The sequence below is a fragment of the Lacerta agilis genome, chromosome 15, assembly GCF_009819535.1.
Source record: "Lacerta agilis isolate rLacAgi1 chromosome 15, rLacAgi1.pri, whole genome shotgun sequence".
NCBI lineage: Eukaryota > Metazoa > Chordata > Lepidosauria > Squamata > Lacertidae > Lacerta > Lacerta agilis.
The window spans coordinates 2,424,541-2,446,696 of record NC_046326.1 but is presented as its reverse complement, the minus strand read 5'-3'; the positions used below and the strand labels follow the sequence as shown (position 1 = coordinate 2,446,696).

At 46.9% G+C, this 22,156-nt stretch overlaps 1 protein-coding gene across 3 annotated transcripts in view; it reads right to left on the bottom strand.

Annotated features, from left to right (window-relative positions):
* RHOBTB2 (Rho related BTB domain containing 2) overlaps positions 1 to 21,895 on the bottom strand; it is a 28,274-nt gene extending 6,379 nt beyond the window's left edge. The window contains exons 1-5 of one of the 3 annotated variants that reach the window (XM_033171630.1): positions 21,819 to 21,895; positions 6,625 to 6,826; positions 5,519 to 5,622; positions 3,802 to 3,987; positions 1,469 to 2,481 (exon numbers count right to left, since the gene is read on the bottom strand). In XM_033171630.1, the coding sequence (XP_033027521.1) occupies positions 1,469 to 2,481; positions 3,802 to 3,987; positions 5,519 to 5,622; positions 6,625 to 6,826; positions 21,819 to 21,874 (1,561 nt within the window). In that variant the 5' untranslated portion in view covers positions 21,875 to 21,895. Of the gene's footprint in view, positions 1 to 1,468; positions 2,482 to 3,801; positions 3,988 to 5,518; positions 5,623 to 6,624; positions 6,827 to 12,090; positions 12,337 to 15,058; positions 15,118 to 21,818 lie in introns of those variants that run through there. The other 2 variants (XM_033171631.1, XM_033171633.1) reach the window with 2 other exon arrangements.
* Between the last annotated feature and the right edge of the window lie 261 nt (positions 21,896 to 22,156).

Genomic DNA, 22,156 nt, shown 5'->3' with positions numbered 1-22,156 from the left:
TGCATCATGTGATGAATTATGCAGGGTGGGGCTTACTAGGGCTCCCCAGCTGGCACCCCTGGCCCCAACCAGGGTTGATTTGAGTTACTGATGAATAAAGGATTCACCAGTGACCCAAACAACCCTAAATTAACAAACACTTGGTCACCATATCATGCCCTAATTTAGCTATACAGCAAAGCTCATCTACAACCTCAACGGCTAGCAAGTTGTGCCACAGCTAGCCAAAACCAAGAGCATAATCCTAAACACATTTACTAGGAAGTTAGCACATGAAACAATAATGAGATATTTAAGTAAACAAGTTGAGAATTGCTCTGTAAATATGGTGCTAAGGTTTAAGAAGGCAATTCAGGCATCCCACAAACAGGAACTGGGTGAGGCATAGGATAATGATGATATTTCGCGTAATCCAGAAATGGCCAGGACAGGAGGGAATGAATTATCCTGGCCTTTGTGTTTATTCTACAGCAGAGGTGAGGAACCTGTGGCCCTCCAGATGTTGATGAACTACAGCTCCCATAATCCCTTATTACTGGTCATGCTGGCAAGAGTTGGAGCTCAGCAACATCTGGAGGACTATAGGTCCCCCACACCTGATCTGCAGGATTAATCAGAAGGGAATTGTCATTGAATGTTAGTGATTGTAGTCCCAAGTAACAACCACCAGGCCTTCAGAGCAACAGAACTATATGGATGACAGGGGAATAGCGGGAAACTGGACAATGCACTATGACTGGCAAGCAACAATACAGTTAAACTGGCTCCTGCACAGGAAACATCAAGGAGCCCTGAGTAATGGAACAGACAACCATCTGGTGGCAAAAGCAGCCTTCGTATTTATTCAGAAGAACCAAGTGCCAAAGCTTGTTCTAGACACGACCACTTTAAAGTGTGTGTGTACCTGCTCTCCAGTCTAAGAACAAAAAAGAGCTCATGTTTATTTAAAACAGAGAATACCTAATAATAATTTAATAATAATTTTAATAATACTGTACTAATAATAATACTAACAATACTACTAATAATTTTATTATTATTTATATTGGGTTTCCCATAATTATTTTCCCAATGTTTTTTTTTTCTATTAAGTAGGATTCATTTAGATGGGTGAGCTTAGAAAAAGCTAATGCTATTGAGAAAATGAACAATCTTCTTTCTGACATACTATTTACCACATGCAAGGAGTTTGATTACATGGCAGAACACTAAAAAACCCAACTTGGACACCCAGAAACATCTGAAGTAGTGCAATCAGAAATTCTACTAACTCATTCTTCCTAATGAAGGTGGCTCCTAAAAGGGCTTCCAATGCAACACTTAAACCAGGGTGAGAACAATATCCTGTCCCACTCTGTTACTTTAGCTCATTGCCCAAATTCAATTGAGCCCCCCGCATCCTGGAAATCAAACGACATTTGTCCCAATAGCCATGTCCCACACGGCTACCCAGTGCTCTAGAGCGTACCGGAAAAAGTCCCCTTGGCCAGACACTCCTTAACCCGGTTGGTTCTCCTGACGTGGAAGGCTTTGGTGATCTCCTGGTTCATGAATGCCTCGTTGTTCAGGATGTTGGCCACCATCATCCTGAGGTCAAAGACTTCTAGAAGCTCAGCAATGTGGGCAATATGCATCAGGTCCCTCTCATTCTCGTCCAGCTCTCCTGTGTACAGATATTTGAGCACAGCCCTGAAGGGCCCCAGTTGGATGGAAGGGTCCATCTTCACCACCACCATAAGTCGGGGCTTGTACGTCATGGGGTCATCCGCCATCTCCTCCTGGATGCTGACAAAGGCACGGCTCCAAGAGGAGAGGACCCGCCCCCGTTTTAGCCCTCGTACCCCATAGTTCTTGCCCCGCAATATCCCATCGCTGGTGGAGGCTCTAAGGCACGGTTTTTGCTGACCAGAGCCAGCTTCCTCAGCACTCTCACAGATATCAAAGCTAGCAGCTCTCAGGAGGAATTCCCGGCCATGGTGATGCCTCTCCTCCTGATGGAGGGTCCGCTCAGCAATACCAGGCCCAATGCCGCTTCCTGTCATCCCCTGCTGGTTCTCCTCACTCAGGTCCATCAAGAACAAGTCGTAGAACTTAGAGGAGGAGGTGGAGAGGTAGATCTTATGCGCGTAGATTTTGATTCTCTCTTGCAACACCAGGATGACATCTGCACACAAGGGGTCCTCCAGCAGGTTGGCTGGACGCTCCTCGTTGTTGGAAGGAGGGTCAGGAACAATGATGATGGGTGGGGGTGGCTTGGGGGGCAAGAAGGGGGCCTGGAGCAATGGCCTCTGGACATTACGCAGGTGAGACTTCCAGAACTGGAGATGCCGGCGGGAGATGAGGGCAGCTCGGATGGCATTGTCAAAGACATCCTTAATGCCAAATTGGGCTACGACGCTGGTCTCATAATAAGGAATCCCCAGCTCTTTGGCTACCTCTCGCCCCTTCTCTGGGGGGAGAATTTCGTTTGGTTTGATCGGTCTGGAGAGAGAGAGAGGGGTGGGGGGAAACCAGGAAGAGGAAAACTAGTTTTACATCTGCTCAGTAATCCAAGGCCAAAATGACAGAGTTAAGTCAGCCTAAGGTAGAAAAGTGGCAATTCACAAAGAAAACTATCAGGTGTGGATCCCCATTATCTGGCTGTACCTGCATTTGCCTCTTATTTTTGCAGTTTGTTTTCTACTCTCCATACTCTCAGAATGTGTCCCATGGCCCTAGCCAAGGGAGCTTTCTGCCTGGTAAAAGGTAAAGGGACCTCTGACCATTAGGTCCAGTAGTGTCCAACTCTGGGGTTGCAGCGCTCAACTCACTTTATTGGCCGAGGGAGCCGGTGTACAGCTTCCGGGTCATGTGGCCAGCATGAAAAAGCCGCTTCTGGTGAACCAGAGCAGCGCACAGAAATGCCGTTTACCTTCCCGCCAGAGAGGTACCTATTTATCTACTTGCACTTTGATGTGCTTTTGAACTGCTAGGTGGGCAGGAGCTGGGACCGAGCAACGGGAGCTCACTCCATTGCAGGGATTTGAACTGTTGACCTTCTGATCAGCAAGCCCTAGGCTCTGTGGTTTAACCCACAGCACCACCTGGGTCCCTTCTGCCTGGTACCAGAGCTAAATTGGAAGCATGAGAAGTATTATAAAAAAAAAAACAACACAGGTGAAGAAGCTGAAGACTTGTACGCTAGAAGGTTTGATACACACTAAATCCCTGCACATACTGCCTTTCTCCTTCAACCAAGGACTATTATTCAATTTGCTTGTTCTGCTTAACTACAGCGGTCACTGGTGTCCATTGGGACTGTTAGGGCAGAAGGCAGGGAGGCCAATGACTAATGGAACCAATTCTAGTTTTGTCCCCACCCTCCTCCCTGCTGTGCGCTTCAAGTGCAACAACGAGACTGAGGAGGAGGAACTGACAAGCAGTGTCACCCCCTAGACTAAGTAAGCAGGCAGCCTGGCGGGCTGAGGTTGGTGGGACAGGATCCCATCTGCCCTAAAGGACCAGCTTCCATGGCCTCACTAGCGATGGCCAACGTTTCTGACAATGATGCCATAAGTCAAATCTAAATCTAGCATCCCCACCTTTGTCTTCCATGTTACTGAGCCAGGGAGCAGGTAACAGTGTAGCACTGGAGGACAGACCTGACATTGTGCCATAGGCAAGTGCATGAATCTTCATGCTCTAGCCCGGGAATGCCACAAACTCCCTGTCCTGTCATCTATGAAACATGTGGCACCTGTGATGCCCAACCACAGTTTAGCTTCCCCAGTCCACCAAAGCCGTCCTTGGGTTATTTTCTACCTGGCTAAAGGTCGCCTAGCTCGATTTACTGCTTCCAGGTCAGCATAGCGAAGGTCAAGCTGGCAGCCTACAAGGATGACAGGAGCTCGGGGGCAGAAGTGCTTGATCTCTGGGTACCACATGGTCTTCACATGGTGTAAGGAGTTGGGATTAGCAATAGAGAAGCATAATACTACAACGTCAGATCTGTGGACAGAGAGGAGGCAAGAGTTAGTTATCACTTTGGTCTCTGCAAGCCCTCTCTTTACATTAGTCAGCACCTCTTGGTGCAAGCATGCACCCTGCAGGATGACACCCAGTCCCTCCAGGTGTAATGCACACCCCAACTTTTCCCAAGGTTTTGGTGCAAATCCAGTGCTGTCCTTGCAAGTGTTTGTCCGTGTGTATGTGTGTGTTTCTAATGGGTCTACGTGTACCCTGTGCTCATTGTTACCACTACCACTGTAGTGGTACATTGCCCCCCCATGGAGAATTCTATTTCTTCTCATAGGAGTGTGTGGCAAGCATTAATTTAAGTATCAGCAAATTAAGGGAGGAACCTGGCGAGAACATTGGGGCAAGGGCTAAAGCTGCTTCCTGTTCCGACAGCCCCCTGTGTTTCTGGCAAGGGGTTGTCTCAGATAAAGGGGCATTTACTCTGTCCCAGATAACTTGGTTGGAGTCACTGAAAAATGTGCCTGGTCCTATTTGCATAGCCCCCACCCCTTCATCTGCTTATGTCCACTTGGGTTCCATTTATTGGTTAAATGCTCCATGATAGTAAAACCCTAAGAGTGGGCTTTTATGTATATTTTAGGCTCGGTAACCATCCATCTTCCACTTGTTCCATCTGAGATGCCTGCTACTATATCAACACATAGTGTATATTTTGAGGGAGGGCTGGTGTATTGCTAGGATATTCCACTCCCCACCAGTGGAGTCCAATATGAAATCACCTGCTATATCAATCCTCATATTAAGATCTTCCTCCAACACCCTGTTCCAGGTCCCCTAACTGCCTGGAATATAGGGTATGGTTTATTGAGACAGGGCCTTTTTAAAATTTGCACCAAAGCCATAGGAACTCTTTTCCCAGGGAGGTTCAGTCTGCTCTATCATCTCTAACTTGCAACACTTTGCAAAGGCCACTTGACATTTGCTCTGAAGGCCTTTGTGTGATTATAATTCTTTTTATCTCTAAGCAGAGTTGAGACTATTACCTTGGCTGAGCTCTCCACTCCTTAGCACTGGTGTTCCTGTTGATGGATTATGTTTGAGTTTCACTTGTTTAGATTATTGTTTTAATTTTGTATAATAGATTTCAAGCATCTTGTTGCTAACTTTACATATCCATCAGGTCAGAGGTCAGGCCCGGCTTCCCCTTTTGTTTCCCTTGCACATTACATTTCCCACCTCCACCCTGAAGGATTCTGTCAGTGATTGCCAGGTCTTTAAAGCATAAGTGAGGGGTGGGAGCAGGTTTTGTCTCACCACAACAAACACAAAGCTTTTCTCACAGCAATGAATGGCAACCATATGGGAAAAGGTATAGAGGGTCCCATGAAGGACACCCCTCAAGGAGGGGTGAAACTGGCTCCTTTGCAGGACACAACCATCCTGCAAGATAGACCAGACTGACATGTTTGCTTGCACTTGACCACCCAGTGAGCTTCTAAGCCAAGACCGCATGTCTGCTCTATGTTCATCATTAGCACTGCACCAGATAATCAATATTGACCTTCCATAAGCAAAGCGCCTGTCCTTGTGATGGTCTCCAAAGGTATCCCAAAGCCTCAAGGACACACTAACATCATCTACCACATCTCGAGAGCGCTCCAATACCTGAGAGAAGGCAAAAAAGATTACATACTTCAAATGAATAGAAAGGACTAGAAGGACTGCAATGCCCAGTAGCTTTTCAGTCTGATAATCAGTGATGCAGGATTTCAGGAAAAGGCTGAATATTTTTACCTCCACATTTACCCCCCCCCCCAAAAAAAAATATTTTCATCAATTATTTAATTTGATTGGGAGCACAATCTCAAAAGCTTCCCCCACCCCACCCATCAGAAGTATTTGAATGGAAGATGTGATTAGGGCAAAATAAATTTAATATACCTAGTTTAGACTGCAATACTACATTCACTTACCTGGGAGTAAGCTTACTAAAAGCAATGAGACTTACTTCTAAGTAGGTTTGCACTCTCACAGTATGGACACAACTATTCAATCACATGCCCTTCCCTTACATTGTTTAAATTTCAGATTGGGGAAAAATGAAGGCTTACTAATTTTAGCATGTCAAAAAAGAGCTATACATTTCTGTTTATTATATATACACACATGCTCTGTAGGGACAGAAATGGGGAGCCTCAACTTTGAAGCTGCCCAATTTGATTAGCACTGTATCCATTACTTGAGTCAGTTCATTATTATTATGATTATGATTATTATTTTCAAAATGGAAACTTCCTCACAGAAAAACGGAGCAGGAGAAAATGTTTTGCCCAGAATTACTGTTGATCACTGGAGGGAATCTGATTCGCCTCCAACCCAGGATTAACCAGATTAAAGTGAGGAGGTGGGAAAGGGTCGTGGCTCAATGGTAGAAGAACATCTGCTTTGCATGCAGAAGGTTCAAGGTTCCACCCCTGGCATCTCTAGGGAGGGTTAGGAGAAACCCTGGAGAGCCATTACGAGTCAGTGTAGACAATACTGAGCTAGGTGGATTGTTGGTCTGACTCAGTATAAAGCAGTTTCTTGTGTCACCTATAAGCCCAGGTATTGATTTTCCACCAGTGAGACTTCCCAGGTGATTTATCCATTGACAAAGATAGCACTCACCTCCTGGCAAACACGATACTGGTCAATGGCCCAGACTGTGGGCACATGGGTGGCAAGAAGCTGGTACTGAGTCAGTGTGGCATTACAAGCACGGGCACAAATGAGCCTGGTCTTGCCCACTGCGTTGTCCCCAACCACAACACACTTGATAGTTTCTACGTTTGGCCTTTCATAATCCATGTCAGAATCCATTAATTGGGACCTGTAGCAAGAAACACAGGAAAAAAACAGAAGAAATGGCATTAGGTCACTTCCAGACAAACAGCTTATTCAGCATTCATCTTGATTTGTTTGCACAGTCTAGGAAGAAGCGGTACAACTTTGCAAATGTGATATTACATCAAGCAATAGTTTCCCCACACTTTACAGAGCATTTTCCTCTCACTTTCCTTATTGCATGATATCTAATTCTGAAGAAAGCAGATTGGTTATGCCAGAGAAAATTGCAGGATTGGAATTTCCTACCCCCAAAATAGCAACAGTCTGGAATTACCCCCAGACTCTGAAATACTTACATGGTTTGGGTTCTTTCTCAGGCCAGCTGTCCTGTTTTCTGCTCCCCACAGACTCCATGAGTTTAAAGTAAGGTAGGAAACTCTCCCAGGAATGCCATGTTACTGACTGTTACAGCACCCTACAACAAAGACTACCCAGCAGTAGCAGTCTTACCAACTCACTGTTTCACAATGGTTTGCAGGGCTGTGCTTCGTTCTGTGCTCCCTTGCTCCATACCAATTCATAAACAGAATAATTCCACACTGAGAAAACATTGCAGCAAGGGCAGATTCCACAAATGGATGTAAAGTCCAAAACAAACAGCACCCCAGGGAGGGAGGGAGCCTTCTGGATCAGGCCATCTAGTCTATCCTGTTCTCACAGCGGCCCACCAATATGCCTGTGGGAAACGCTCAAGGAGGATCTGAGCACAAGAGCCCTCTCCCCTTCTGGACTTCCTAGCAACTGGCATTCGGAAACATTACTGCCTCTAACTGCGGAGGCATCATGGCTAGGAGCCATCAATAGCCTTATTCTCCAATCTTGCCATGAGCAAAATTTACTAAAGCAGAAACTGGAGTTCAGAGCAAAATAAAAAAATTAGATTTGTTTATGTCGTCCAACCAACCAACCAACACAAAACAAAAGTTTATGAATATGAAGTAACACAAGGAAACAATGAAAGAAATGAACTCAGAGTCAAACAAGTATATTAAAATTTGATGTCTGAGACATAACACCTATTGGATATTTTCTTTTTAGTGCACATGGGATATAGGTAACCCAGTGTGCAGCCCTGAATTCTTTTGGTTTCTGATGGCAGGAGGATGAGCAGAGGCTATTGGACCACCTGGCCACTCTGGCAATTCACTTTGGCTTGGTAGAGACTGGTACAAAACAAGCAACCCTGGTCTTCTCCTCTGCCAAGCTCACCTCACCCAACTCCAATTCGGCAGGATTCCCACATTGTCCGAATCTGTGTCCCTCCAGACATCAGCTGAAAAGAATGGCCTGCTCCGGAAATGTGCCCAGAATAATCTTCTCTAGCAGGGAGTTTTGCCCTAAGCACCAGCTCCCCAACCTGGTTGTCCCTCACAAACAAGAAGGGATCTCCATCCCCCCCCCCCCCGCCATGACAAGCCTCCCAAGATGCAGAAGACTTGGACAGCTGCCCTCCTCCAGACTGATGCAACCCACACTGAACCCAGAGAGCAACAAGCAAGAGCCTTCATGAGGGGCATGGAGTCCAGGCAGCTCTCTACACCTCTCCATCCAAAGCAGGGTCCCTTTAAAATGTAATCTTTCTGAAGCATGCATCCTTAGCCTCAGATAAGACCACATGCCCTGCCAATTTGATTCTAGCTGCCTCCGCCTCCTCCTTTTTGTCTCTCATGCCTGTTCATGTGAGATTCCCCCACCCACCGGTCCCTCCATTTCCAGCAATGGCTAAGGAAACTTCCAGATCCACCTGACTGATCATGGAATTTATCCTTTCCTTCACCCACAGCACCATCCCCCCCTCTCTGCTCCACAACCACGTGTGCTTGCACAAGTCTTTCTCTCTCTCTCTCTCTCTCTCACACACACACACACACACACACAGGCATGCACCTGCATAATAGAAGCAGCCTTTGGGGCATAACAGGGCAACTGCAACAACTGGCATTTGGGACAGCATATCTTACAGTGTCAAAAGCAGGATAAAGCAGCAAGACTCAGGCTCCCATCTGGACTTTTTCATTCCTTGTTTTCTATGACAGGGAAGTTCACAGCAAGGCTATCCCAACTGGGGATAATCATAGCACAGCAGAATGACCCAACACAGGTTGTTGTAAGCAGGTACACCACCATGGGAAAGTTTGGATATTTAGCAGTATCCTTTGGGAACATAGAAAGCTACCTTATACCAAGTTGAGCAGTATTGTCAACACTGACTAACAGAGGTTTCCCCATTTCTACCTGGAGATGCCAAAAACTGAACCTATGACATTCTGCATGCAAAACCTTATCCTGCTTTCAAGAACTCCAGGATCAGACTTTCCACTCATCTAACAACAGAAGTGCTTCCTTGCCCAGGTATTCTTATTGCTCTCTGCTACCACGGATATTAAGGGACACGGGTGGCACTGTGGTCTAAACTACAAAGCCTAGGGCTTGCCAATCAGAAGGTCGGCAGTTCGAATCCCCGCGACGGGGTGAGCTCCCGTTGTTTGGTCCCAGCTCCTGCCCACCTAGCAGTTCAAAAGCACATCAAGTACAAACAGAGAAATAGGTACCGCTCCAGCGGGAAGGTAAACGGTGTTTCCGTGCACTACTCTGGTTTGCCAGAAGCGGCTTAGTCATGCTGGTCACATGACCCAGAAGTTGTACGCTGGCTCCCTTGGCCAGTAAAGCGAGATGAGTGCTGCAACCCCAGAGTCGTCCATGACTGGACCTAATGTTCAGGGGTACCTTTACCTTTACCATGGATATTACAAGCTACAGTCAACAGACAACACCACCACTAATAGCAATGAATGGGCTATCTGGGGGAGTGTAACAGGATGAGATGGTTGGACAGTGTTCTCGAAGTGACCAGCATGAGTCTGACCAAACTGTGGGAGGCAGTGGAAGACAGGAGTGCCTGGCGTGCTCTGGTCCATGGGGTCACAAAGATTTGTGGTGTTCTATTATATTCTGCAATGCTATTGTTATTTATTGTTTGTAAGCCACTTTGAGATTCATTTGAATGAATAGCAGCATAGAATACAATAAATCTGATCAGAACAACCATACATACTCCCTTGAACTCCTTGGAGAAAAGGAGGAGAAAATAATAAATAGGTATTATAAAGATGTTACTCATATCCTTCAGAAATATGCAATCTGCTGAAACAAAGAGCAAAGTTTAGAACAGGGACAGAATTGGGCCAGTTCCTGTTTGGTGTGTGAATAGTAGCTGCCTCTCTTTGGAGAGCCTGTGATCACAACCAAGAGGCAGAATAGATTTTCATGTATGCCCAAATCTCCTTGCGGGATTTGGCTGCAAATCTTAGCACAAAAAAGGATGTGTTGAACCCCAAACGCATTTCACCCAAGTAAGAGTTAGCAGCAAGCTCCCCCTTTGTGACAGTCAGCTCATTGGGTGTGTTAACAGTTAAAAGAACTCACTCCTAGTGGGAGCGGATTTCGAAAAGAGTGTGCAAGACACGTGGGGAGGTGGAATAAAGGCAAAATGAAGGCAAGTGCCATGTGAAACTCCTGCAGCAGCAGCAGCTGTGGAGGCGGTCAGCAAACTAGCACCCATGTGACATTTAGGGGAGGACAATCCTGGCCCAGACAAATCCTATCACTGTTGTTTTCTGCCTCTCCTCCTCTCCTCCCCCCCTCCTTCCTTGCTGTTATGATTCCACTTCCCTCCCCTAAATAGAAACCCTCTCTCCTAGGATCACAACACCAGTAGGAGAGATAATCAAACAAGTCGTTCTTCCTCTCCATTTCAGCCCCTTGTCTATTTCTGTAGCTCTTTTGTCTGAGTGCACAAAATCCATTAGTTGCTTTTGTTCTCTAGGACCTGCACTTAGGCTCTGTAATCACCACCACATCCAGATGCTCCCCTCCCTCCCAGCACATCTCCTGCCACACACACGCTCTCTGGCCTTATCTCCTTTGCCAACTCCCTCTTATCTCCTTTATCTCAACCCCCTCTTATTTCAATGGCAGTCTTTCGACTACTACTGGTCATTCCTGCTCATTTGATTCCGCTATATGCCCCCCTTTTTCTGTCCCTCACCCCATCCACTCTTGGTGATATTGTCCTCAGTTCCTTGCCATCAAATCTGCCCCGCTATCTCTCGGAGAGTAGAAATGTGTTCCTTGCAAGCTGCCCCAGTCTTCGGTTGCCAAGGAAACTAGAGAATCTCTCAGGGAGCCTAACCTGTTTCCTAGCAACCGACAGGCTAAATGTGCCCCCACCCCACTCGATCTCATTTCACAAAACACAAAATGGGGGACCGGGAGAAATAGCGCAACAAAAATAATTAGTAAAAATATCCCCTGGTTACGGAGCATTTCCGGGAAGGGGGGTTGTAGAGGAAGAAGGGTGGGCGAGCTTGAACATCCCCACAGAGACCAGGAAGGGAGGCATGGTCAAAGAACTCTGCAGATTACGATCAGTGCCTACTTTGCAAAATTATGCTAATGAAGATTGAAGAGGTAAAGCTTAATAGGAGCGATGCTTTCGCAAACGAAGCGGAGTGGGGTGCAAATACGTGTTTATTTATGTCTACCCATATGCGCGTGTGTGCACACACACACTCTCTACATTACTCTCTAAGCACACTGCACATTTCTTCCACATTACAAGCACATCAAAGTACAGGAGGCTGCACAAGCAGCTGGCTTGTTTGAAGGAAGAGAGAAACCCGATACGTACACAGCTCTCCACACACTGCGAAAGGTTTATGCAATGAAAGATATCCTGGCAAAGCCTGCCCTTGGAGCAGAACACAGCTCTCTCCACCCTGCCCGGTTTTGCTTTGTTTTCCTTTTTTGCAAATCCCACCCCAGTCCCGCCAGAGCAGTGCAACCACTCCATTTGTTTGTTTCCCTTTTTGGCAGTGCAGCAACTCCCCACAGAGACCCAAGGAAAGCACGCAGCGTTGAAGAGAAGCCGCTCTCCAGGCGTGCCTGTGGGTTTGAAACCATTACCCCAAGAACAGCGCCAGCAGTACGCGATGCTCTTTGGAGAGGCTTGTGCAATATGTGCGAGCCTAGAATCTCTCTCACACGCACACCTGCGTTTAGCTAGACTGCCGGAAACGCTGCTCCCGTTTCGCTTTCACCGACCCCGCGACCCCACCTAAAACCGGCACTATTTACCTCCCTAATTGCAAAGCGGACCCTCGACCCTGGCCTGAATCTCTGTCTACTCCCGTGCCTGCAATAACTGAAGGGAGGCCGAATGAGTCCCGAGGTGGTCGCTTTACTTACGCCAACACATATGAAGGGGCAATTTGCAGCGGAAAGAGCCGAACTCTTCCCCGGAGACATGATGATGGCGGTCACGAGCGCCCAGCTCGGATCCTGCTCTGCCGTGCCGACTGCTGGGCTGGATGCTTAATTTCTCCGGTTCAGATGCTCTGACATAACAGTCCGTGGCGGCCCCAGAGCGGATGCGCCCCTTTGCGCTGCATCTGCAGCCGCTGCCTCTTCCTCAGCAGCATCTTCCTCGCCCAAGGCCGGCTGCACCGAGCGGCATGGAAACCCTCGCGAAGCTCCGCTCCCCGCTTCCTCGGCGCCCCTTCCTCGGCCAGAGATGCTCCTCCCTCCCTCCCTCCCTCGCAGCTGCGGTGCAACTGAGCGGCGGGCAGCAGGGCGCGAACTGCAGTCCTGCGCGAAGACTCGCCCACCGCCTATTTTCATTCACAAAAAAAGTAGAACCCCCTCCCAGGAGCGCCGCGGCAAGCTCCGCCCCGCAGCCTCGCCGCCGCTCATTGGCCGAGAGCGAGCAAAACAGGGGGAGTCAAACTGGCTGGGCCTTCCTGGGAGGGGGCTCTTTCCAGTGGCTTCGGGGGTCGGAAGGAGGAGGGATGCAGCTCAAGTAGCCGCTCTTACCACATACTTGCCCTCTTTGCTTTCCGCCCTGCTGCAACGTCCCTCAACCCTCTACACTTCTCCCCCCCCCCCGCACCTTTCCCCTTCTTTACCATCTTGGACCATTCATCCCTTTCTCATCACTCTCTGCCCCAATTTATGTGGGAGACAACAGAGGCTCTTTAGGAGCGAGCAGGGCAAAAACAATAATAAGAAAAGCTTTGTTTACCGTAGTTACCTAACATCAAGCTCTGTTAAATTGGAAGGGGGGGGGCAGAATTATACAACAGCAAAAGCCCTTCCATAAGTTTAGGAATTCATGTAGGGATGGAGCGTCGCAAGGGGGCTGCTGGGACTTAGAAAAGCCTATACCCTGGGAAGGAGAGGGGAGTTAAAAACATCTAGCCTAGATTAGATTAGTTGCCCCCAAATGGTCTAGACAAGGTTGCAGGCAGATCAAGATGAATATGGCAAAAACAAATACAGCCTCCAAACAGAGATAGTACAATGGTAAAAAGGCACAGGTGGGCAACTTCAGACCTGAGATGAAATCAAGCATATTCGGTAGGTATGTGCAGTTTTCTACTTTCCTCCAGCTCCTTATGTAATTGTTACCCTTGCATTATGCAATCAGATACATAAACAAGCCAGTTTTCTTTATATCCATTTATTGTTTCTTCATCATTCTTAACCTGCCCATCCCCTCATCTGTCCACCTCCTTTGCTTGTTTGCTGTCACTGATACCAAGTACCTATGAAAGGGGGAAAGGTTTTTATGCCTTAGCTTGACGGTGACCAGTAAAAATGCTTCTCTCAAGCTTTCCCAATGCCCTCTTCACTTTTTCTAACGGATGTTTCTGGTATCTAGTTTGCACCTACCCATTCTTCATATTTTCCCAGCCAGTTTGACTCCATACTAAAGGTTCTATCATAATGCACACCACATTGAGCTCAGTGGAGAATAAGCACTCCACACCCAAGAATTCTGCCTTCAGCTCTACAGAGACACCAGCTATCCCTCCCATACTATGGCCATTGCAAAGAAGGGTGTGTACTTTGCAAGTCACATAGTAAGTGGATCAGGGCCAGTATTGTCATCTGAAGCTAATTGCATGCAAAGTTATGCAGATCTGAGATACAATTTATTTTCAAGCAAGCTGCAGGAGTAACTTTTCTCTCTCTGGCCCTTCTTATGTTTCCTCTGGGCACCGACAAAACAAGACCACTAATTTTCTGCCTGCAGTAGCCTTGGGCTCTAAGGATTGTCAGAAGAGGTACAACTGGCATATATTCCTTCCTTCAAAATGCAACAGAACCACACAAGATTCAGAAGCAAAATATATGTCTGGTTGGTTCCTTCGCACAAACGCAGTGCATGGTTGTATTTTGCAAGGCTGGCCTTCTTTTACCAGGGCCTGACCCAGACAGCTTTATCTCACCCCAATGGCCTTATACCAGGTCAGATTTCATCAACCCTGACAGTTAACAGCTCTTCAGTGTCCCTTGCTGAGCTCTCTCTCTCAACCCATCACCTGCTCCTTTTTCACCTGGAGATGCCTGGGAATCTGGGGCTGAACCTGGGGCACTCTGAGCGCATGGGAGGTACGCTGCCACTCAGCTACAGTCTCTCTCTCCCCACAAGTCCACAGAATGTATGTGGGCTAATGAGCACCTCTAGCAAAAGTCTGGCCCAATCTACTCTGCTCCCCTTCACCCAGCCCGCCCTGCACGTCCTGGCCTCAAGCACACAGCCCAGCTGGACAGGTTCTCTCGCAGCACCCCACCCGAAAAGGGTCTGCTGTGCTGGAATCCCACTCCAGCCCGCCCCACTCGACTACTTCCATCCTAGCGTTGCTTTGCTGCCCTCCCCGCCCCCTCCTCCCCGCAGGATGAGGACAGAGAGACGAAAATCTCAAGTCATCACTGGAGCCTGACCAATGGGAGGCGGATCAGCGACCCAGCTCCGTCGCAGCCAAGACCAGCTGCTGCGATCCAGCATATTGAGATCATGTGATCCCTCATTGTCCTCACTCAAGGCTTGTTTCCCTCCTCCCCCCCTCCATGCATAACCAAAATAAACTTGTCCCTGCTCTCTTCCTGTTAGGATCAGCGGAGCCACGGCCCTTCAGAGCCGCTCCAAGGGCCGGCGCTGATGCAAAGGCGCGTCAATTCGCGTCAGCGCTCCAGCAGCATCTCCCTCCCTCCCTCCGCACCTTTGCAGTCCGCTCACACAAGCACCTCTCCGCTTCGGGAGGCCTCTGCCTCTGCCTCCGCCACCCGCTCCCCTTCCCCGCCAGCCCCACACCCCCCCCGGCTGCGCGGCCAGGAATCCTTCCACAGCCGCGTCCCCTGCTCCGTTTCTCACCGAACTCGTAAGACGGGGATCTCTCTCTCCATAGCCGAAGAAACCTTGGCTTACTCGACTGAGGGTGGGGGGATCCTGGAGGGCTGTGTTGTGCTTAAGAATGCCGGCTCCCCAGCCAAGCCCGCGGGGACCTCAAGAGCGAGCAACGAGGCCGCCGGCTTCAAGCACAAAGCTGTTTATTTCCCTGCATTGGGCTGGAATGAAATCTGCAGGCAGCTGAGACGCAGGTTTTAGCTTCCTTCTCCGACAGGGTCACGGGGGAAGGGACGCATAAAAGCTCGCTTGCCAGCCGCATGATTTGGCTTATTTTACTCCTTTCGTAGCAGGTGCTTAATTGTGGCATAAAGAGTTCCTGGCAGCTTTCGCCGCTAGCCTCATTCCTGAATGGCCCCCTGCCTGGTGCAAAACAATAGCACAATTGTGACTTGGGTCAAAACAATTCTCGCTCCATGCTAGAGGACAACAACAGAGCTGGGGGCTGGCATTCCCCCTCTTTCTTTGCCCAGTAGGAGGCGCCGAGGAGTACAATAAGGAGAGGAGGAGGAAACACTGCTACTGGGAAGAGGGGGAGATGAAGAAAACGGAGTTACAGCTATTCCAGCTATGCTCATTTAGCTCCACAAAGCACAGTTCTACACAGGGGTATGCCTAGGGGTTGGACAGGTTGGCCTCCATCAAGGGCCCAGGACCAGCAGGGTGAAACAATTGTCCCTCTCCACACTGATACAGCCTCTGGTTCTACATGCGTACCTAGTTTAGTCCCCTTTGCCCACGACAGGCAGCAGAAAATGCACATTCTGCACCAAAACAATCCATTTTCTACAACACTTAACTCTGTGTATACCAAGGGCATACTATATATGCGGTATTAGCAACATCAAGAATTTAGGGAACTACCTGAAGGTGCCACCTCTGACACTAGGAAGTAGGTTTCCCAGCTGACCAGAAACAACCCCTCCGTGAAACCAAACTAACCCCAAATCATTCTGGCCTGCTCTTGGGCTTGTTGTAGTGGCAGATGTGCAGAAATCAGCAGGAGAAGCTTTTCACAGCAGGGAGATAAACACTGCCATCTGCTAATCTGCACATCACCAGGCTGCAATTTGAAGCACAGCAAGAAAGGGGTGGGTGGAAAATTGGCATCTCTACTGAGCAAGTCTGCAGCGCTGGCCCAACCATTAGGTAGAGTGAGATGTCTGCCTCAGGCAGCAGATGGTGAGAAGCAGGCAGAATGCTTTGTCCCATGCCACCTGCTCTGTGTCTCCAAAGCTAATCTGCTGCCCTCAAGTGCAGTAAACAACACTGTCCTGTTGCTCAGGTTTTGTACATGGGATTGAGAATTGGTGCCATGTTGTTCTTCACTTCAAGCAGCAAAATGTCTTACCCTGCAGGTGTTGGCCTAGCCAGTAAATAGATGGGAGACGTCTTAGGAACATTAATATAGTTCTATTCATACATTACAAAATGTGAATGTGCATGACCTAACACCATTAATAACATGACGCCTGACAGCAACCCAAATGTGAGCTGCACTTTCTGTTTTTACCAGACAGGGCTTTAAACATAGCAAGTAGAAAGGAATTATGCAATTTCTGTTAAATTACATCATCCCGGCTGCAGAATAATATTGGATCACCATTCCTTGGCAGGGGTTGGGCTCATGTTTGAAATGTGTAAGGGGGGGGGGAATCACAATAAGGCAACCTAAATGTTGAAAGAGAAAAAAGGAAGCCAAGGGGTATAAGAGGAGGAACTGGGCTTGGGGGGGAAACAAGGAAGCAAATGATTCAGAATATATTGCTGCTCTTGGTCTCTCTCAGCCCTGCAGGCACCGATTTTATTTGAATTTCCAAAGCTAAAAGCTCTCGCAGTACGTAACACAGACCTTATTAAACTTGGATTGATAAAATCTGAAAAGTGTGATGCAACCTTCTGTAACACTGTAAGTTCCTATGTAAAGCACATGCAGATGGATTTGGCACAAAATGGAGATATAAACAGAAAGTAGTGGTGTATATAATAATGATGTAATAGACACACTGACAGCACAACCCTTACCATGTCCACTCAGAACAGAAGTTGAATTAGCATGCTGGAATAGGATAAGGGAGACTCCAACAGCATGTGGACTTAAGTCCTAGTAATAGGAAATGCTCCCCCAACTGAATCAATGTGTGATCAAGTCTATGGTGGCTAGCTCCTTCATACTGTATGCAGGAAGGTTTCCTTGCTGCAGATACTTGGGCTGTACATGTAGATGCCTTGGGTGGTATGTGTGTGTCAAATTGGTTCACAACACATTAACATTTATTTTGAACAGTCAGGAATACAGTGTTTGTGTACATGTGTTTCACAAGTATGTGTACCAAGATGGAACTATGCCTCTGTCTATGAAGCACGGGAAGGTGTCTGCCACTGCCTACTCTGATTGGCAGCGACTCCTCAGAATCTTGGACCGAGATTCACATCAATTTCACATCACTTGCTACCTGCTCCTTTGAACTGCAGGTGCCAGGAATAACAAGGGCATTCTGCATGCAAAGCAGGCACACTACTACTGAGCTACGTCCTTTTCAAAGAAGCTGGGATGCTTAGCACAGGAATATCCCATGTTCTAACAGCCAGATAACAAGGGAATTCCCACAGGTACAGCTCTTGTAGAGCCTGCCAAAATTCCCTTGGCCACATATTTATTAAAGATACAGAAGCCCAAATATGGCTCAGTCTGGCCATTCATGTTCTAGCCAAACTGTCTCCGAGGCCCAAACCAACGGACATGCAGTTGGCAGTTGTGTGAACAGCTTTAAAAAAGTAAATACGGTAGGTATGTGAGACTCAATCTCAATCCACACTTCTGCAGGGGGCAATGAGTTAAAACCACTCTACCCCACCCATCCATGCCAGGAGCAGGTTCCAGATTAGGTCCCCTGTACCGGAAACATATTTCCTCCCCAAAAGCTATTAACAGAACTACCAATTGTGTATATGGTGTGTCCTCTCATTTGGCCCTATGTGACAGGCACTTATCTACCACCAGTCCAAATTGCTTAAAAACTACAACCTATCCTACAGTTTCTTGGAAGTTCTGAACAAGCTGGCATTTGGCTGAGCTGAAAGGGAACACACACACACACACACACACACACGTCACCAAAGCAGTTTCAGCTCCAAGTCAAAAGCTGGATTTGACCAAAAGCAGGGGCTGAATCCCCCCCCCCCCGCTGCCTTCCGCTTTTATCACAGCTGTAATTAAAATGCAGTTTGTACTCTGTCTCCATGTATCCCTGATATAAGCCTCTTGATCTTATCCCCAAAGATTCCCCATCTGCCCTGCTTGATAATCGTCCTTGTTCCAGGCAGATAACTCCAAACTCAAATGCAAGATTCTGTGTTGCTTTGTCCTGAGCACTGCAACAACCACAGATCAAACAGGGGTGTGTGCTGAGGGAGTATGGTGGGGAGGACAGAATTTCAGGCAACCCTAGAGAGACAGCTTCTAGAAATTATCTGATTCATCTGTAACGCATTAAGAAATGCATTATCCACCATCCAGTTTCACTGACTTTCCCCAGATTAACAATCACAGTTTCCTAATTGAAGTGCAATCCCAACAAGACAAACTACTGTGGGCTTGTCTGACCATGGAGCTGGTGGCCCACCTTGTGGTTTCCTATAACTGGTCTTCAGAAGCATTACTGCCTCTAACTATGGAGGCAGAGTATACCAGTCATAGTTAGTAGCTGTTGATAGCCTTATCTGCCATTAAATTTCCCAGTTCTTCTCTACAGCCTCCCCAAGTTGGTGGCCATCTGCCCCTAGTTGAGGCTGTTGTGGCAGCTCCTTTCTGCACAGTTGCATGTATGTCTGGTGACAGGGCCAGCCCAAGACATTTTGGCACCTGAGGCAGACCCCAAGAGATGGGAATTGTAGCTCAGGGTGTGTGTGTGTGTGTGTCTCCTGACTACTTTCAGCACTGTTAATGAACTACTGTTCCCAGGATTCTTTGGGGTGAAGCCATGACTGTTAAAGTGGTGTCAGGGTGCTTTAAATGTATGGTATGGTTGTGGCTGACAGACTGAGGTTGGTGGGCCAGTGCCCTGTTCGCCCTCATGGACTAGTCTCTACTGCGGTACATAAATTCTAATAATAATAATAATCATAATAATAATAATAATAATAATACTGCATGCAGTTGTTCCTGTGTTGATAGCATTGATGGAGGTCCTTGGTCTGAAGGAACAGGTGAGAGGCCTTTTCAGTTGCAACTTCCTGGCTTTGAATTGTTCTGCCTAGGGAGATTTGGATGGTGTCTACGCTTAATGTCATTTTGGTATCTTTTATTCTTCCTAGAGCTTTTTAAACATCAGTCATATCTGATTTTATCTATCCTTTCTTTTCTTTTATTCTCCAACTCCTGTTGCTTTACCATTCTGCTGCTTTAATTTTGTTGTTGAAGGTTCGGATATGTGTTGTTTTTACTGTTTGGGAGCTACACAGAGAGTTTTTATCAAAGGAATATCAAAGAATCATAGAGTTGGAAGGGACCCTGATGATCATCTAGCCTTGCAATGCAGAAATATGCAGAAATATGCAGCTGTCCCTTATGGAGATCAAACCTGCGACTTTGGTGCTATCAGCACCACACTCAAACCAACTAAGCTATAATGACAGGTAGGTAGCCGTGTTGGTCTGCCATAGTCAAAACAAAATAAAAATTAATAAAAAATTCTTTCCAGTAGCACCTTAGAGACCAACTAAGTTTGTTCTTGGTATGAGCTTTCATTTGCATGCACACTTCTTCAAATACACTGAAACAGAAGCCACCAGACCCTTATATATAGTGAGAGAGTGGGGAGGGGTATTACTCAGAAGGGTGGTGGGAATGGGTGATGGGTGTGGAAAACCTGTTGACGACTGTTAACGACTGCAATTGGTCTTACAAGAAAAGGCAAGGGGGGAGATGGCTAAAGATAGCTTTGACATGTATAATGAGATAAGAATCCAATGTCTTTGTTCAGACCAGGTCTCTCCATGGTTTTAGGTTTGGTAATTAGTTGCAATAATTAGATACCCTGTATAACAAGATACTAAGGTATGCATTTCTCAGTCATCTTACTAAGTCCTTCCACCTTGTTTGCTTTGGTGGAATCTACACACATATAAAAACCATTCTGAAAATGCTTTTTTAAAAAGCATTTTTAAAAATACAATGAATTTTCCATAAGGCTCACCATCGCCATCTAGTGTCACATTGTATATTAAAACACACTTAAAACTTTTTATTTTACCCTGTATAACTGAGTCCTTTGCTTCCCAAAATCCCGCTGGGTCTGCCCAGCCTCAGTGTTACACATTACCCAGAGTTCTCTATGCCAGCACTAGAAATGCACTCCCTTACATCGCTCTGGTGCTTTGTACTAGGCTGGGGAACCTTTGTCTTAGCTCGAGGGCCACTTTCCCTTCTGGGAAACCTTCCAGGGGCCAAATGCCAGAAGTGGGCAAGGCAGAGGCAAAAGTGGGGTAAATGTTATGCCTTCCTTCACAATAGCCTCGTTTCTACTTACTCACACACCCCGCTTAATCCTCCATCCACACAAGCCTGAGGCATTATCAGAGTTCCAGAGCACATTCCAGCCAGGCAAAACCCCTCAAGGATAGTGTAAAGCAGGCCCAGTAGAATGTGTGACTGGTGAGGGGTCAGATCTGAGGAGAATCCTGAGGGTTGCATCAAAAGGCTTGGAGGGCCACATTTAGCCCTGGATCTGAGGTTCACCATCTTTGCTACACACTCTTTGTAGCTTTTTGTAAACTCCAGTACACAGTCAACATATTCCAAATCCCTCAGTGTCCCTGCTTAACCTCAGCTGTGTGTTTTTGGCACGGCTGCGAAAGTATATTACCCAGAAGCCATTGGATTGTATGCTTGACTTTAAATAGCTACCAATTAAACACTCTAAAGTTGTAATTTTAATTGTTGTTGTAAGGTGCCCTGAGAGGTGCTTTGCACCAGAAGGGCGGGGTGTAAAGGTTTTAATACATAAAAGCAAATATTTTAGAAGTTCTACCCACTTTTCCAGTTCTCTCTGGATGCTTTAGCCCAGAGGCTTGTAGGAAACCTTACAAAGCCCCCATTTAGTCTGGCTGATCTCTTGAGAGCTTGGTGTGTTTGCTGCCAGACCCCTGTCAGCATTTGACAGGCAACTCTCAGTCAGCTTGGTGAGACTGCAGTTTAAGAACAATCCCCTAGAGGTAATGTTCACATTCTGTTCACAAAGGGCAAAGGACTGTCTTGGTAGAAAGGAAATCAGTGCACTGTTCAAGATCAGACATTCAGTTCCTTTCACCTTTGAATATATGGGGTGCTTGCTATCTTGACCATGATCTGACCCACCTACATTCCTCCTTCCAAGCTGTAACGTTAACTCAGCACAGTTAAGTTTGCACTACATAAAGCTCTCTGAATACAGCCCTGGAGTTGAAAAGTTCAATTCATCTAGCTGGGAGAGGAGCATTTATACAGGTGCACAGGGTTGCAATTCTGTGGCAGTGAACTTGAAAGGCAATACACAGTTTGTAAATAATAAGGAAAATATTCTGGAGCACAGTTTAAGGGCCTAAACATAGGTCATCCACTTATGTAGCATATATATGTAGTACGGGGAAACCCAGCCAGATGGGCGGGGTATAAATAATAAAATAATAATATTAACTATTATTATTATTATTGCCAAGACAAATTGAAACCAATCTATGTACTCACAAGGCATTGTTCATCTTGGTCTTCACTTTGAGGTGGGTTTTGCCTCTGGATTCCATCTCTTCCAATTCCTCCTCCTCGTCTCAACAGTCTGAAAGCAGAAGAAAGATATATGCAGATGAAGTGAGAATTGCCTTTGAAGTAGCTTATATCCCCAACATTTGAGAGATGGCATTTCCTTCTCTATGAAACTGGAGAGTCTCTAAGACATGGTGGTCTGTGTAAGCTAATGGTTTGTTTAGCATGACAGAATACTCAAAATGACCTCTTAAACTGAGTTTGCTGGATTGTCATCATACTGGTCCCGGTGGGACCAGTATGGTCCAGTATTTGAGAAATAC